The sequence below is a fragment of the Mustelus asterias genome, chromosome 1 (assembly GCF_964213995.1).
Source record: "Mustelus asterias chromosome 1, sMusAst1.hap1.1, whole genome shotgun sequence".
NCBI lineage: Eukaryota > Metazoa > Chordata > Chondrichthyes > Carcharhiniformes > Triakidae > Mustelus > Mustelus asterias.
Genome location: NC_135801.1, coordinates 165,205,901 through 165,224,680, shown reverse-complemented (window position 1 = coordinate 165,224,680; position 18,780 = coordinate 165,205,901). Strand labels below are relative to the sequence as shown.

General features: G+C 43.2%; 2 protein-coding genes across 5 annotated transcripts in view; one reads left to right on the top strand and one right to left on the bottom strand.

Moving 5' to 3' along the window:
• cfap53 (cilia and flagella associated protein 53) overlaps positions 1-3,825 on the bottom strand; it is a 44,899-nt gene extending 41,074 nt beyond the window's left edge. The window contains exon 1 of the mRNA XM_078227690.1: positions 3,699-3,825. Coding sequence (XP_078083816.1) covers positions 3,699-3,770 — 72 coding nt within the window. The 5' untranslated portion in view covers positions 3,771-3,825. The remainder of the gene's footprint in view (positions 1-3,698) is intronic.
• A 302-nt stretch (positions 3,826-4,127) lies between these two features.
• The window catches only part of ska1 (spindle and kinetochore associated complex subunit 1), a 66,500-nt gene continuing 51,847 nt past the window's right edge, over positions 4,128-18,780 (top strand). For 2 of the 4 annotated variants that reach the window (XM_078227636.1, XM_078227490.1), the window contains exons 1-4: positions 4,155-4,248; positions 5,604-5,737; positions 9,026-9,116; positions 12,540-12,664. In XM_078227636.1, the coding sequence (XP_078083762.1) occupies positions 9,032-9,116; positions 12,540-12,664 (210 nt within the window). In that variant the 5' untranslated portion in view covers positions 4,155-4,248; positions 5,604-5,737; positions 9,026-9,031. Of the gene's footprint in view, positions 4,249-5,603; positions 5,738-9,025; positions 9,117-12,539; positions 12,665-18,780 lie in introns of all 4 variants that reach the window. The other 2 variants (XM_078227564.1, XM_078227406.1) reach the window with 2 other exon arrangements.

Genomic DNA, 18,780 nt, shown 5'->3' with positions numbered 1-18,780 from the left:
GTTCACTCCCACAGAAGCGCCTGTCCGTGCCTCTAACCATTGCGTCCCCCACAACTATCGCTCTCCTAAACCCCTTCTTTCCCTTCCGGACCCCTGAGCCTGTCTCCGTGGAGGCGATCTGGTCTTCGTGGCTTACCCCTGGAGGGTCATCCCCCTCCACAGAATCCAAAACAATATACCTATTTTGGAGGGGGACAACCACAGGGGATCCCTCCACAGACTGCTCACTCCCTTCCCTTCTCCCATCTGTTGCCCATCCCTTTCTTTTATGGGAGACTGCCACTGGGGTACTTTCTGGCACATCACCCTTCCTAACTGTGACCCACGTGTCTTCCTTCCGAGACCCTGGTGTCACTACCTGACTATAACTTTTATCTATTAATCTCTCATTTTCCCTAACTAAACTGAGTTCATCGAGCCTCAGCTCCAGCTCCCTTACACGATCCTTCAGGAGTTGCAGTTCCACGCATCTGGCACAGATATGGACTTCCGGGAGGCAAGTTGTCTCCAGGAACTCCCACATCCCACACCGAATGCAGTATACTGGCCTCCCACTCATACCAGCCATGTCCTTTTTAGTTTTTGGGAGATAAAACAAAAAAGGGGGTGTAACAGAAGAAAAACAAACAACCTTCCTCGCCTTCGCCGAAGCCCTGTGAGCCAAAGCCCTTATAGCTCTCACTCTGTCCCCTGCTCACTACGCTGCCCGCGAACGACGCTGCCCGCTCAAAGGTGCGGCCTACTTTTAAACCCTCCAAAACCTTCCCAGGCTGCTGCTGGGCCTATTTCCTGTTTTGAAAAAAAAACCTCCGATTTTTTTCACAAATTTAACTGAAAAATAATTAAATAAATTAGTGCACAAACAAGCTCCCTTACCCTCAGCCTGCTCCTGTGGAACAATGAGGGTGGTGGGTGAGTGGAATCGGCTGCCGTCAGTGGTGGTGGAGGCAAACTCGATAGGGTCTTTTAAGAGACTTCTGGATGAGTACATGGGACTTAATAGGATTGAGGGTTATAGGTAAGCTTATATATAAGCCTAGGTAGGTAGGGACATGACCGGTGCAACTTGTGGGCCGAAGGGCCTGTTTGTGCCGTATTTTTTCTATGTTCTATGTTCTAAACATTCACTCTCTCCACCACCAATTTACAGTGGGATCACCACCACCTCCAAGTTTCCTTCTAATCCAAACACAATTCTTCTTTCAAACTGACTTTCCTATTGACTTTCCTTTACTGATACCAAGTTAAACTTCTTGAAATTCACTCCCTAACATGACCTGTGGATGTACCTACACCACATGGACTGCAGCAGCTCACCAGTACTTTCTCAAGGGCAATTAGCAATGGGCAATAACTACTGCCTTACTAGTGATGTTCACATCTCATGAAAGACCAGAAATAAAATCAGAAAAGGCAGATGTCATTGGATCCATATTAGGGGGCAGGTTCTTGGGAACTTGTTTTCAGATTGTGTTGTCCCTCAGTCATGAAATGAATTGTAAACTGTTTAAGATCAAAGATTACTTAAACTGGACTCTACTGAATCAAAAGGTGGCTGCCACAGGTCACATGATTCACAGGATTGCACACAGCTCCTGGAAATTTCACAACAGCAGTTACAAAACAAAAGCAACCCTCATCGGTGTGCAATCTCACACCTCTTTTATGAGGACATTATGAAAAAGAAACCAGGAATCAGCAAATGGTCAGTCTCCCCAGTCGAAACTATAACAAAGGCAGAGGTGCTATGAACCACCATTTATCTCATAAGGAAGACAATGGATTTGATCACTGCCATAGGGCAGGGTAGCACAGTAGGGCAGCACGCTAATACAGTAGGGAGGCATGCTAGCATAATGGTTAGCACTGCTACCTCACAACCCCCAGGACCCGGGTTCAATTCCCAGCTTGGGTCACTGTTTGCGTGGTTTTTGCAAATTCTCCCCATGCCTGTGTGGGTTTCCTCCAGCTGCTCTGGTTTCCTCCCACAATCTGAAAGGCGTGCTGTTTAGGTGCATTAGTCATGCTAAATTCTCCCTCAGTGTGCCCGAACAGACGCCGGAGTGTGGCGACTAAGGATTTTCACAGTAACTTCATTGCAGTGTTAATTTAAGCCTACTTGTGACACTAATAAATAAATAATAATATAAACTGCTCATTAACCTGCAATTGCCTCATTAATGCTCCAAGTTTCTGGCCTTTGGAACACTTCTAATATTACATTTTGAGACTCGTAAGTCATTCTGCTAATGTACCTCCAACCTGCAAGATTTAACAGCAGGACTGCAGGTTGACAAAGCAGTTGTCTGTTTAACCGAGAGGGTGGAATGTTTTGGCCGTGCTCACCCCGAAACCGGAAAATCCCGCCCAAGGTCAGTGGACCTTTCCATGATCCACTCCTCGCCCGCTCCAATTTCCGAGGTGGGGGCATGATGGTAAAATTCATCCCAAAGTTTCTGATGGTGTCTACCAAGTTAAGTCTATACAAAGCAATTTCATCATCCATTTTAAAGAAACTCTACACTGCTATATTCAGCTCAGAACCTCACTGGAAATTTTCTTAGCAGGAAGTCTCCAACCTTTGGACTTTGACATTTTTGAATTCTGGAAATCACATGAACCAATATTCATTAAAGTGATTGTTTTACTGTTAAGTTATTCATAGTTGGAAAACTCCTCTTTTCTATCCCATTATTGTATATTTGTGTGTGTTTGTGGTTGTGATCACCCCTGTCCCATCACCACCCCCCTGCTGTATGAATGTGTGAATAAATTAACCTTATTATGTAAAAACGTTTGCTGCGAATAGCTCCCACAGTCTGAAAGATGTGCTGGTTAGGTGCATTGGCCATGCTAAATTCTCCCTCAGTGTACCTGAACAGACACTGGCGACTAAGGGATTTTCACAGTGACTTTATTGCAATGTTAATGTAAGTCTACTTGTGACACTAATAAAGAATAAACTATAAACTTTAAAAACTTTAAAAAAACATAAACTGAGGTTTTGGGAAAACATGCCACTGCCCATATAAAGACAATTTAAAAGAAAATTCCATTTAATGATGACAGCAAGTAGATAGAGGATTTGAAATTGCCTTTCTCTCTCTCGATCATAATATGCCACTTACATACAATGTTCTGCACAGAAACAGGCTCAACTGGCTAAAAGTTGTAAAGTTTATTTATTTGTGTCACAAGTAGGCTTGCATTAACACTGCAATGAAGTTACTGTGAAAATCTCCTAATCGCCACACTCCAGCACCTGTCTGGGTACACTGAGGGAGAATTTAGCACAGCCAATGCGCCTAATCAGCACGTCTTTCGGACTGTGTGAGGAAACCAGAGCACGCGGAGGAAACGCATACATGAGGAGGACATGCAGACTCTGCAGATAGTGACCCAACTTGGGAATCGAACCCGGGTCCTTGGCGCTGTGAGGCAGCAATGCCAACCACTGTGCCACCGTGTCACCCTGATGCCCCAACACCAGCCTCCTCTACCCTTCTACATCAAATCCCAACAACGTTTATTCCTTCTCTAAGTAACTGATTGACAGAGTGCATGTTTCTCCCTTCCTCTCTGTCTATCTCTCTCTCCAGGTTACCCGAATATGCTCCTTACCAAACCATGATGTGGTTGCTACCAAATAAACCTGTTGGACTTTAACCTGGTGTTGTGAGACTTCTTACTGTACTTACCAAACCCACAGAGCAGGGAGTTGGGCCTTTCACTTCCCTACCGCAATTATTTTTTTGACACTTAGCAGCCATTGCCAGTTTCTCGCACTCTGTCAAAGAGGGATCAGTAGGGGATTAGTCAGAGCCCACAGCAGCTCCACCAGCACTAACCCCAGCCCCGGGTCTGGCGACAGCGGCAGCTCCGGTCACCATAGCAACAGCCAAACACACGCACCATCGGCAGGTTTCCAGGGAGATGCCGCCGCGTCGCCATAGCAACGGGACCAGGCCTGATTGTATTTCAGTTACTGTTCGCTTAAAAAAAAATTTGTTTCTAATATTTCACTTTGTAATTAATTCTAGTATTAACTAGCGGATTATTCATTTTTTTTAAAGTCCGTTTTCTCCAGTGACGCGCAATCTGATTAACATGGCGTCGCGAGATGTCTCGCGGATGGGCGGGAATTTCAAACAGGCGGAGCCGTTAACGGAGCTCCGCTTTAAACACAAGACATTTAATAGAGAGGGATCGCTGCTGACGCCAGACAGGAATTAGTAACTGCATGAGCAGGTAATTTGTTTAGTGGTTCATATTAATCCTGGGACTCTTGAATAAACTAACCTTATGATTTAAAAACATTCGCTGCGAGTAATTTGAATAGTCGCGGCCTGAGGTGAGTTTTGCGGCCTCTTGGTCTGTGGGAGCCTCAGGCTGTGAGTGAGAGTGACTCTCGGGTACACGGAGGGAGAATTTAGCCTGGGCAATGCACCTAACCAGCACATCCTTCAGACCGGGCGGGGGGGGGGAAGCACCCGGAGGAAACCCACGCAGACACGGGGGAACGTGCAGACTCCGCACAGACAGTGACCCAAGCCGCGAATCAAACCCGGGTCCCTGGTGCTGTGAGACAGCGGTGCAGTTACTGTGAAAATCCCTTTGTTACCACACTCCAGTGCCTGTTCAGCTACACGGAGGGAGAATTTAGCATAAACTCTCTCCTCCACTCCATTTCCATTTATTTTATTCCTTCTTTTCATTAATCCACTTTTACTTTATATTATTTCCCTCATAGCGAACGTTCTTTCAGAATCTACCCTGTCAAATCCTGCTTAAAATTTTATAAGTTTCTATCAGATCCCCTCTCTCTCTCTTCTAAACGCCAATGAATATAAACCTAACCGACTTAGTCTGTCCTCACATGACAGTCCTGCCATCCCAGGAATCAGCCTGGTAAACCTTCACTGCACTCCCTCTATAGCAAGGACAGTCTTCCTTGGATAAGGACACCAGGTGTGGCCTCACCAATGCCCTCTACAATTTCAGTACAACATCCATATTCCTATATTCAAATCCTCTTGATATAAAGGCCAACATACAATTTGCCACCTTTACTGCCAGCTCTGCCTGCACACTTACTTTCAGAGACTGATGCACGAGGACACCAAGGTCTCACTGAGTATTCAAATAATTTGCTTTCCTATTATTGCTACCAAAGTAGATAACCTCACATTTATCCATATTAAACTTCAAATGCCCACTCGTTCAGCCTGTCCAAATTACGCTGAAGCATCTTTGCATCCTCCTTGCAGCTTACTCTCCCACCCAATTTTGTATCATCTGCAAATTTGGGTATAATACTTTCATATTTCTAGCATCTGCAGTATTTTACTTTTATAAGATATTTTGAGGTCATTGTCTGCTATGAGGGCTATGGGCCTAATGACAAGCCAGCCAAAGTATAAAGAATTGCAGCCCTAAGATTGTGGAATGGGACACGAGACTGTAAAATAAGAAAACCTTTCAATCATTTAATGCTTTTTACAACCACCAAATGTCTCAAAAGTGTTGTAAGCCAATTAAATGCTTTTGAAGTGAAGTGAAATAATTGTTCTAATGTAGAAAATGTAACTGCGCTTTTCACACAGAAAAATCTCTCAAGCAGTAATATTATAATCACCAGAAAATCTGATTTTTATGATGTCGATTGAAGGATAACCTGTGGCCAAGGCACTGAAGGATAACTCAAACAAAAACAGAAAATGCTGGAAAATCTCAGCAGGTCTGTGGAGACAGAATAGAGCTAACATTTTGAACCAGGATGACCCTTTGTCAGAGCTGAAGACAAGGCAAATAGGACAAGATTTATACTGAGAGGAGGCAGGGGGAGCTGTAATTGATAGGGATGGCATGGACTAAAGGACAAAGAGAACGTGAATGTTGATAAAGCCTAGGAATGGTGCTGATAGCGTTCATTAAGAAATCAGAATGTGTAAATGGCAGAACAAAGTGTGGAATGTAGGAATGTGGCAGATTGCCCAAGTGGGTTGGGGAAGCAAGTCTAAGTGAGATTTTGGAAGAGGAAAAATAATATAAAGTAACAAAAATGGATTAATAGGATGAAAAGGAATAAAATAAATGGAAATGGAGTGGAGGTGGAGGAGAGAGTTCATGCTCTGAAGTTGTTGAACTCAATGGTAAGTTTGGAAGGCTGTAAAGTGCCTAATTGGAAGTTGAGATGCTGTTCCTCCAGTTTACGTTGGGCTCTCAGCAATCTCACTGCTGGAGTGGACTAAATTAAAGAACAGATGGGAATCCGTTCAATATCCACTGCCTGCAGGCTGGATCCAAGGCCGTCCCCTCCTTTGACATTGAGCTACAGTTTGCAGAGGAGGTTTGCAGCTGCACATACTTAAAGACCAAGTTGTAAGCCATCGTCAACCCCTTCATCAAAGTGTACAAGAGAATGGCCTTACAATGAACATCTATAAGACAGTGGCCCTGTTACCCCCACCTCCCCCACCTCCTAACATGCTCTGTTAGCTCCACTGAACGGACCACATCATCCACAGGTCTGACACAAGTCTCTAGACACAAGCTCTCTACACCTTGTTGGGCAGCCTCATGTGAACACTTCCCTTTGGAAGAGTTTTTAAAAGTTTATTTATTAGTGTCACAAGTAGGCTTACATTAACACTACAATGAAATCACTGTGAAAATCCCCTAGATGCCACTCTCCAGAACCTGTTCGGGAAATTGAGGGAGAATTTCGCATGGCCAATGCACCTAACCAGCACATCTATCATACTATGGGAGGAAACTGGAGCACCCAGAGGAAACCCACACAGACATGAAGAGAATGTGCGGACTCCGCACAGACAGTGACTCAAGCCGGGAATTGAACCTGGATCTGCCGTGAGGCAGCAGTGCTAACCATTGTGCTGCCCCATGGAAAGAGTCCCATTACAGGAGGCAATGACAAGTTTTCAAAATATTTGGGAACACAAGACTTATACAGCAACATCAGCATAATGATTGGGATGTTACAGGCTGCCTTCTATTGATACTTCAACATGAAGCAAGCCCCAGGAGAGGGATGTTTTTTACACAGAGGGTGGTGGGGGCCTGGAATGCGCTGCCAAGTAGGGTGGTTGAGGCAGACACGCTGGCATTGTTTAAGACTTACCTGGGTAGTCACATGAGCAGTCTGGGAATGGAGGGATACAAATGAATGGTCTAATTGGACCAATGAGCGGCACAGGCTTGGAGGGCCAAAGGGCCTGTTTCCTGTGCTGTACTGTTCTTTGAGAGCAAAAGAAATGCTTCAAGGATATCCTCAAAACTTCCTTGAAAAAGTGCTACATCCCCATCAATACATGGGAATCCCTAGCCCAAGACTGCCTGAAATGGCGGAAAAACATCTGGGAAGAGTACGGTGAAGGTTTGGCCCTTTGATCAAAAGGAATAAAGATGGGAAATGACCAGGCTGGAAGAGAGTAAGGGATTCACGTACTTTAAAATTTTTTACAAATACCTTGTATATGCTCTCCACCCAGGTATCCTACTTGATCCACATCATACTTATTCCACAGCGCTCTAATGTGGCATCATGGAACTACAAAAAACCTTTATTCTGCACTGTTGAAATTCAACACCACCTCTTCTTCAATGTTCAATGTTTTGTTTACATATCTTGTGATCTGATTGAAGGGATATTGCATCATGATCAAATCTAACAAGTTCACATATGGTATGATCAGGCACCTACTGAGTACATACATACTGAAAATATTTAAAGAAAAGCAGAGGTAATGCCTATGCCTTATTAGGACCTGATGTGGAGATGCCGGCTTTGGACTGGGGTGGTCACAGTAAGAAGTCTCACAACACCAGGTTAAAGTCCAACAGGTTTATTTGGTATCATGAGCTTTCGGAGCGCTGCTCCTTCATCAGATGAGTGTCACCTGATGAAAGAGCAGCGCTTCGAAGGCTCGTGATACCACATAAACCTGTTGAACTTTAACCTGGTGTTGTGAGACTTCTTATTAGGATTTGCCAGCAATATATTCAGATATCTTTATTACTCTAGCCAGACAATCTGCCTACTTATTTCAGATTGTGGCAGAAGGTCTCCTGTATAAAACCTTATGTATTTTTTAGCCCGATGGCTGCAATGTGAAGTTAGGCCACTTGAGAGCGATATGCACTTGTGAAATAATTGACTAGTGCAAGGTGCTGAATTTGTACTGTTAAATTTGCTGTGCAATCCAATTTTACCACTATGGACTCCTGCTATATGGAATAAGTATCAATAGAAGGCAGCCTGTAACATCCCAATCATTATGCTGATGTTGCTGTAAAAGTCTTGTGTTCCCAAATATTTTGAAAACTTGTCATTGCCTCCTGTAATGGGACTCTTTCCATGGGGCAGCACAATGGTTAGCACTGCTGCCTCACGGCAGATCCAGGTTCAATTCCCGGCTTGAGTCACTGTCTGTGCGGAGTCCGCACATTCTCTTCATGTCTGTGTGGGTTTCCTCTGGGTGCTCCAGTTTCCTCCCATAGTATGATAGATGTGCTGGTTAGGTGCATTGGCCATGCGAAATTCTCCCTCAATTTCCCGAACAGGTTCTGGAGAGTGGCATCTAGGGGATTTTCACAGTGATTTCATTGTAGTGTTAATGTAAGCCTACTTGTGACACTAATAAATAAACTTTTTAAAACTCTTCCAAAGGGAAGTGTTCACATGAGGCTGCAGAACAAGGTGATGAGTAACCAGTTTGTGTAAAGTAGAATCCTCCCTCCATGCGATAGGTTCCCTTTTTGACCTGGGATCTGAAACGTTACCGGAGCTAACCAGTCCATTGGAGCCATGCTGAATACCAATATCTTAATGTTAAGAAAGTAATAACTTGAAACAGTGCCTCCTGGAGTTGAGGTTAGTGAATTGGAGATCATATATCCAGGGTTGGGAGCGATAGTACTGCTAGAGACAACTCTGGGCTTTCTGAAAGCTGTTGAGTAAATTTTTTAATATTAGATTATGCTGAATTTCATCTTGATTTTGTAGAGGATCATGTCTGTGGACTTGCAAGATGTGTCAGTTCAACTGAACCAGAAGATATCTTCTATCAAAAGATTTATGCAGCTGAAGAACATGTGTAAGTTGAATGTGACTTTCAGCTCTCTGATATTCAATTATTCAACTGGTTAACCTTTAACGAATAAAATTTGAAAACAGAGTTTACCTAGAAGCACTTCACATGTGGATTGCTTTGAGAAAGTGGTAGTATTGTGCATCCATATAATTGTATGTCTCTATATAGTTTTACATTGGGTAAAATAATTTTTCTAATAAGGCCTCAAAAGATTGGGAATAGAGTTGAGTTATACATTCATTTATGCGTAGAAGGAAGTCAGTCGACCCAATGACCAATCCAGTCTGTTCCATTCCACCACTGAAAGTTTATTTCCTTCAAGTGCCCATCCAATTTCTTTTTGAAGTCCTTGATCACCTCTGTTTCCATCATCTCTTGGGCAATGATTTCTGTGCATTCAAGAAAAACACATTCATCCTCAAATTCCATCTGCATCTATTACCCAATTCTTAAATCTGTGTCTTTGAGTCCATATACCATTAGCTAACAAAGAACAGTACAGCACAGGAAACAGGCCCTTCGGCCCTCCAAGCCTGTGCCGCTCATTGGTCCAAGTAGACCATTCATTTGTATCCCTCCATTCCCAGACTGCTCATGTGACTATCCAGGTAAGTCTTAAATGATGCCAGCGTGTCTGCCTCCACCACCCTACTTGGCAGCACATTCCAGGCCCCCACCACTCTCTGTGTAAAAAACATCCCTCTGATATCTGAGTTATACCTCGCCCCTCTCACCTTGAGCCCGTGACCCCTTGTGATCGTCACCTCTGACCTGGGAAAAAGCTTCCCACTGTTCAGCCTATCTATACCCTTCATAATTTTGTACACCTCTATTGGGTCTCCCCTCATTCTCCGTCTTTCCAGGGAGAACAAGTCCAGTTTACCCAATCTCTCCTCATAGCTAAAACCCTCCATACCAGGCAACATCCTGGTAAATCTTCTCTGTACTCTCTCTAAAGCCTCCACGTCCTTCTGGTAGTGCGGCGACCAGAACTGAACGCAGTACTCCAAATGTGGCCTAGCCAGCGTTCTATACAGCTGCAACATCAGACTCCAGCTTTTATACTCTATACCCCATCCTATAAAGGCAAGCATACCATATGCCTTCTTCACCACCACCTCCACCTGTGCTGCCACCTTCAAGGATTTGTGGACTTGCACACCTAGGTCCCTCTGTGTTTCTATACTTTTGATGGCTCTGCCATTTATTGTATAACTCCCCCCTACATTAGTTCTTCCAAAATGCATCACTTCGCATTTATCTGGATTAAATTCCATCTGCCATTTCTCCGCCCAACTTTCCAGCCTATCTATATCCTGCTGTATTGTCTGACAATGTTCATCGCTACCCGCAAGTCCAGCCATCTTCGTGTCATCCGCAAACTTGCTGATAACACCAGTTACACCTTCTTCCAAATCATTTGTATATATCACAAATAGCAGAAGTCCCAGTACAGAGAGCCCTGCGGAACACCACTGGTCACAGACCTCCAGCCAGAAAAAGACCCTTCGACTGCTACCCTCTGTCTCCTGTGGCCAAGCCAGTTTTCTACTCATCTAGCCACCTCTCCTTGTATCCCATGGGCCTTAACCTTCTTAACCAACCTGCCATGTGGGACTTTGTCAAATGCCTTACTGAAATCCATATAGACGACATCCACGTTTTTTTTTCTTTGAGTACCTTATTTAAACTTGTCATAATGTTATACAGCTATATCAAATCTCCCCTCAATTTCCTTTGCTCCAAGAAAAACAACCCAGGCTTATTCAACCTAACCTTGTAGTTAGAATCTCTCTTCCCTGGAACAACTATGGTAAATCTCCTCTGTACTCTCTCAAAAGATCTTTAGGAAAAATGGAAAGTATGGTGATTAAAACTGGTAGACCAGTTAAGGTCTAATCAGAGCTTTATAAAGATTCAGCATGATTTCCCTGTTTTTGTACTCGATGCATCAATTTATGAAGCCCAGGATCCCATTTACTCTATATTCTGGCACCTTCAGAGGACCCAAAAGTGTCTTCACATCCGTTAGTACCCTGCCATTAAGTCTATATTGCCTCTCCCTATCCCTTCTGCCAAAATACATTCTCAAATTATCTGTATTAAATTCCATCTGTCTCTTGTCTGCCCATTCTACTAGCCTATTTTAAGTTCTATTACAATCAGTTCATATCATCCTCTTTGTTTGCCATTGCTCCAAGTTTGATATCATTGGCAAATACTGAAATTTTACCCTGTATTCCAATATTCACGTCATTTATATGTCGCAACAAAAACAATATTTCTTCAACTTTACCTTGGGGAAAACCACTGTCCAGCATCCTCCAGTTTTTAAAAAAAACCATTTACCACAACTCGCTGTTTTCTATCCTTAAACTATTTTAAAACTCCAAGTTGTCGCTGACCTACCAATTTCATGAGCTGCAATTTTAACTAGTCTTTATATGCTACACTGTCAAATGCTTTCCTAAAATTCATCTAGACAGCATCTGTTGCGTTCCCTGTTAATCCTTTCACATTGTGTGGCCTCACTGGCAAGGTAGCATTTGTCTGTTATTTCATCAAAATTCAATTGGATTCGCTGGTCAATATTTGCCTTTCCCAGGTCCATGCTGGCTATCCTAATTAACTCAAGCGACAGACATTTGGAGAGGATTTTTTTCCCCGATTAATGTTTAGAAACTTCACCTACCATTGATAAAACAACTGACCTCTAATTGCTTGGACCATCCTTGTACACTTTCCTGAATAAGAATGTCATGTTTGCCATTGTCCAACCCTCTGGCATCTTCCCCGCATCTAGGGAAGATTCACAGATTCTGGCAAGCATTTCCTGTAAACAACTGGATGAGGCGACCTGTCCACTCAAAGTATAGCCAACCTTTCCTAGTATCTTCTGCCTCTCAATTATCACCCTGATTCATTACCTCAACTATCTCTGCTTCTCCCAATATTTTGTCAGCATCTTTTTCTTTAGTAAACCAAATACAAAGTATTCATTTAAGTATTCTAGTCTTGCCTTGCACCTCGAAGCATAGATTACACTCTGCCCTCATACTTGCCACTCCACTTATGGCCCACTTAATTATTTACATGCAGATAGAAGACTTTTAGATTCTCTTCCATGTTGACTGCCTCTCATAATGCACTGCAGATAAATGAATATACAACAAAGGTTTGGGCATTAAACTATCTTATTCACAGTATCCTGATTTTTTATGGAACTTTTGTTTGCCTACATTGTTTTCTTTTATTTACTGCAGAGCGGTGAAATTCTTACTGCTGATTCTATATTTTTATCTCTGACCTTTGTAAAAAAAAATTATTTGATCTTGAATTTTTCTTTTTTCTGCTTTATTCATTGATCCCTTACTTTCTCCTTTTCAAGTCATTTTTAATTTAAGTTATGAATGTTTCTGTCGTTAGGTAGTGACCCTTCACTTACAAAAATTCTGCAGAAGATTGGGCTGGAGTTGTCTAGCATTCGGGGTACATTGGATATTTTTCAGATGCAGATACTACAGCAGCAAACTGAACTGAGATCTCTTCAGGTAAAGCCATTCTATTCCATTTTCAAAGGGATTGAATTATATTGCAAATTTAATAATATCTTCAGATATGTAAGTTCACATTTTTTATTAATGATTAATTTCTGTTTAATGAAGGAAATATTTTAAGCAATTACTTACATGAATTCTTAATGAAATACCATGGGTGGAATTTTACAGCCGTTTACGCCAGCGGGATTTGCTGGTCCTGCTCGCTGGCAGTGGGATGTGAAGGCTGGAAAATTCTGGCCCATACATTAGAGAATATGGATTTACAATTGTAATTCTGCATATTTTGAGTTTCTGGCCTCCAAGTACATCTGGAACTTGGTGAAGTTGGATAGGTGAGAAGAGACGTGATATTGCCATGTATATCAATTTTATGACCCATTGAGCTATGTAAAACATATCCTTGTTTGCATGCTTCAAGCTCAACGTCAAAATTCTTCCAGAAAGATTGTTTCCATGCAGAAAATCAATGAACAAATTGTTAGAAATTGCAAACTTCTCACTATTTAGCAATTCAATAGCTTTTTAAAATAAAAGTTCTTGCATTTAACCACACTTTTTGAAAACCAACTTGAATTTTTATAAACAAACTAGTTAGTGACAGGCAGCATGGTTTTCTATGGGGACGTTCATGTCTCACCAACTTGATTGTGGTTTTTGAAGTGGTAACAAAGATAATTTGTGAGGGAAGGGCTGTGGATGTAGTTTATATGGACTTTAGTAAGGCATTTTACAAGGTCCCACATGGCAGACTGGTACAAAAGCTAAAATCACATGGGATTTGGGATGGACTGGCTAGATGGATACAGAACTGGCTTGGTTATAGAAGACAGAGACTAGCAGATGAAGGGTGTTTTTCAGAATGGAGATCTGTCGCCAGTGGTGTTCCGCAGGGATCAGTGCTGGGACCTCTGTAGTTTGTAGTAGATATAAATGATCTGAAGGAAAATGTGGGTGGTCTGATTAGTAAAAGTAAACTTAGAAGTTTAGTAAGTTTGTGGATGACACAAAGATTGGTGGAGTTGCAGATAGTGCTGGGGATTGTCAGAGGATACAACAGATATAGATAGATTGGAGACTTGGACACAGAAATGGCAGATGGAGTTTAATCTGGCAAATGCGAGGTGATGCATTTTGGAAGATCAAATTTACTTGTGAACTATATTGTAAAAGGCAGAACCCTTAGGAATATTAACGTACAGAGGGATCTGGGTGTGTATATCCATAGTTCCCTAAAAGTGGCAACACAGGTGACCAAGATAATTAAGAAAGCGTACAGCATGCATCCCTTCATCAGTTGGGGCATTGAGTACAAGAGTTGGGAAATCATGTTGCGACTATATAAAATCTTGGTTAGGTCACATTTGGAGTATTGTGTGCAGTTCTGGTCACCACACTACCAGAAGGACGTGGAAGCTTTGGAGAGAGAGCAAGGAAGGTTCACCAGAATGTTGCCTGGTCTCGAGGGTGTTGGCTATGAGGAGAGATTGAATGAACTATGATTGTTTTCACTGGAAAGACGGAGGCTGAGGGGACACCTGACAGAGGTCTACAAAAGTGAGAGGCATAGACAGGGTGGATAATCAGAGGAAAAGATGTTGACTACCTTATCTATGCCCCTCATTATTTTATAGACCTCTATAAGCCTGCTACACTCCAAGGGAAAAATGTCCCTGTCTATCCAGCCTCTCTCATAACTCAAACCATCAAGTCCCGGTAGCATCCTAGCAAATCTTTTCTGTACTCTTTCTAGTTTAATAATATCCTTTCTATAATAGGGTGATCAGAACTGCACACAGTATTCCAAGTGTGGCCTTACCAATGTCTTGTACAACTTCAACAAGACGTCCCAACTCCTGTAATCAATGTTCTGACTAATGAAACCGAGCGTGCCGAATGCCTCCTTCACCACCCTGTCTACCTGTGACTCCACTTTCAAGGAGCTATGAACGTGTACCCCTAGAGATCTCTTTGTTCTATAACTCTCCCCCACATCCTACCATTAACTAAGTCTTGCCCTGGTTCAATCTACCAAAATGCGTCACCTCGCATTTATCTAAATTAAACTCCATCTGCCATTCGTCAGCAAACTGGCCCAGTTGATCAAGGTCCCATTGCAATCTTAGATAACCTCCTTCACTGTCCATTATGCCACCAATCTTGGTGTCATCTGCAAACTTCCTAACCATGTCTCCTAAATTCTCATCCAAATCATTGGTGTGAATGCCAAATAACAGTGGACCCAGCACCGATCCCTGAGGCACACCGCTGGTCACGGACCTCCAGTTTGAAAAGCAAACTTCTACAACCATCTTCTGTCATCAAGCCAATTTTCTATCCAATTGGCTACCTCACCCTAAATCCCGGGAGATTTAACCTTGTGCAGCAACCTACCATGTGGTACCTTGTCAAAGTCCATGTAAACAATGTCGACTGAACTACCCTCATTTACCTTCTTGGTTATCCTTTCAAAACACTCAATCAAATTCATGAGACATGATTTTCTCCTCACAAAGCCATGTTGACTAAGCCTAATCAGTCCTTGCCTCTCTAAATGCCTGTAGATCCTGTCTTTCAGAATACCTCCTAACAACTTACTCACGATAGACATTAGGTTCACCGGCCTGTAGTTCCCAGGCTTTTCCTTGCAATCCTTAAACAAAGGCACAACATTTGCCGCCCTCCAATCTTCAGGCACCTCGCCTGTGGCTGTTGATGATTCAAACATCTCTGCTAGGAGACCCACAGTTTCCTCTCTAGCCTCCCACAATGGCCTGGGATACACTTCTTCATGGCCTGGGGATTTATCCAGCACTTCCAGCACCACCACCTCTGTAATATGTACACTCCTCAAGATATCACGATTTATTTCCCCAAGTTCTCTAACATCCATGCCTTTCTCAACAGTAAGTACTGATGGGAAATATTCATTTAAGATCTCCCCCATCTCATGTGGCTCCGCACATAGGGCCTCTTAAGGATCAACAAGGTCATCTATGTTCTCAAAGAACAAACAAAGAACAATACAGCACAGGAACAGGCCCTTTGGCCCTCCGAGCCTGCACCGATCATGTGTTCCAAACTAGACCATCCGTTTGTATCCCTCTGTTCCCAGTCTGTTCATGTGGCTATCTAGATAAGTCCTAAATGATCCTAGCGTGTCTGCCTCAACCACCTTGCTTGGTAGTGCATTCCAGGCCCCCACCACCCTCTGTGTAAAATACGTCCCTTGCATATCTGTATTGAACCTTGCCCCCCTTACCTTACCTTGAACTTATGACCCCTTGTGCTTATCATTTCTGACCTGGGAAAAAGCTTCCAACTGTTCACCCTATCTATGCCCTTCATAATTTTATAAACTTCTATTAGATCGCTCCTCAACCTCCGTCTTTCCAGGGAGAACAACCCTAGTTTACTCAATCTCACCTTCATAGCTAATACCCTTCATACCAGGCAACATCCCTGGTAAACCTTTTCTGCACTCTCTCCAAAGCCTCCACGTCCTTCTGGTAGTGTGGCGACCAGAACTGGACGCAGTATTCCAAATATGGCCTAACCAATGTTCTATATAACTGCAACATCATATGCCAACTTTTATACTCTATACCCCGACCAATAAAGGCAAGCATGCCATATGCCTTCTTCACCACTTTTTCCACCTGTGCTGCCACCTTTAAGGATCTATGGACTTTCACACCCAGTTCTCCCTAGTTACTCTTTTGCCTTTATGTATTTGTAGACCCATTTTAGATTCTCCTTTGCCTTATCTGCCAAAGGAATCCCATGTCCCTTTTTGCCATCCTGATTTCTCTCTCAACTCTACTCCGACACCCTCTATACTCTTCAAGGGATCCACTTGATCCCAGTTGCCTATGCATGTCATATGCCTCCTGCTTCTTCTTGACCAGGCCCTCAATATCCCGAGTCACTCAGGGTTCCCTACCAGCCTTGCCCTTCACTCTAAGAGGAATGTGCTTACCCTGAACCCTGATTAGCACACTTTTGAAAGCCTCCCACTTACCAGCCGTCCCTTTGCCTGTCAACAGACTCCCCAATCAACTTTTGAAAGTTCCTGTCTAATACCATCAAAATTGGCCTTGCCCCAATTTAGAATTTTAACTTTTGTGCCAGACCTATCATTCTCCATAGCTATCTTAAAACTAATGGAATTATGGTCACTGTTCCCAAAGTGATCCCTTACTAACACTTCTATCACCTGCCCTTCCTTATTTCCCAAGAGGAGGTAAAGTTTTGCTCTCTTTAGTCGGGCCATCCACAAACTGAATGAAAAATTCAGTAACTACACTTATTCATGTTTATTTTGATGCTGTTATTACTGGATTATTCAGTCATAGAAGTAATCACAGCCAAAGCGATTCCTGTTCTGCCCTATTGCATTTTTCAGAAAGGAATTGGATAGCAAACAAGAGAATGAATTCTAGCCTTTTCCTCCTCTTTAACCCAGAGGAATTACAACCATAGTTTGAACACCCGGGCAAAGATTAGGAAACTTGGCAAAGACCAGGGATTGAGTCAAAGGCACAACCTATGATGCACATACCGAATGATCAGAGGAATTCCCGTGTTTCATTGTAAGTCGTTAATAATAACTACAACCCCAGGTTTAAATAGCATTTGCCTCTATATGCTGCTAAATTGAGATAATCTGTCAAATTTGAGAACTTCTGTCCACATCAAGGGATAAGTGATTCAACATAGAATTACGAAGTAGCTACTGATATAAATTGGGAGCAAATGTAGACCATTCAGCCCTTTGAACCTGCTCCACCATTCAACATCGGATGGAACTCTCTGGTCTCGCATGCCCCACCATTGCTGCCAGCAAGAACGGGGAACTTGGCTCTCAGCCAAATCATCATTCACAGCAGCGGGACCAGAGAATCCCAACCGCGGCTGAGGTGGGAAGATCCAGCCCATGGTCATGGCTGATCCTCGATATCAATGCCTTACTCCCCATCCCCCTTGATGCCATTAAAATCTAAAATATTATCTTTCTTTTTTGACTACATTCAATAACTTGGCCTCCACAGCCTTCTGTGGTAGAGCATTCCACTGGTTCAATATCTTTTGAGTGAAGAATGTTTGCCTCATCTGTACTAAATGGACCAACCCATATCCCTGAGATTGTGTCCCCAACCAGCGAAAACATCCTCTCTGCATCTAGTCTGTCCAGTCCTGTTAGAATTTTATACGTTTCAATCCAAGCTCCTCTCGTCCTTCAAACCTCTAGTGAGTACATAGGATGCTGCCTGGTATGAAACATTTAAGTTGGGAAGAGAGGTTGGGTGGGTTTGGGTTGTTTTCGTTGGAGCAGGGAAGACTAAGGGACAACCTGATCAAGGTGGACAGGATTATGAGGGGCATGGACAGAGAGGATAAAGAATATCTGTTCCCCTTAGTTGAAGGGTTAGTCACGAGGGTATACAAGTTTAGGGTTTACTGTTAAAGGTTTAGACGGGGTAGAGTTTGTAAAATGTGTTCAGGAAGATTTTCTACATCAGTATATAGAGGTGCCAACGAGAGAGGATGCGATATTGGATCTCCTATTGGGAAATGAGTTAGGGCAGGTGATGAACAAAGAACAGTACAGTACAGCACAGGAAACAGGCCCTTCGGCCCTCCAAGCCTGTGCCGCTCATTGGTCCAACTAGACCAATCGTTTGTATCCCTCCATTCCCAGGCTGCTCATGTGACTATCCAGGTAAGTCTTAAACGATGTCAGCGTGCCTGCCTCCACCACCCTACTTGGCAGCGCATTCCAGGCCCCCACCACCCTCTGTGTAAAAAAATGTCCCTCTGATATCTGAGTTATACTTCGCCCCTCTCACCTTGAGCCCGTGACCCCTCGTGATCGTCACCTCCAACCTGGGAAAAAGCTTCCCACTGTTCACCCTATCTATACCCTTCATAATCTTGTACACCTCTATTAGATCTCCCCTCATTCTCCATCTTTCCAAGGAGAACAACCCCAGTTTACCCAATCTCTCCTCATAGCTAAGACCCTCCATACCAGGCAACATCCTGGTAAACCTTCTCTGCACTCTCTCTAATGCCTCCACGTCCTTCTGGTAGTGCGGCGACCAGAACTG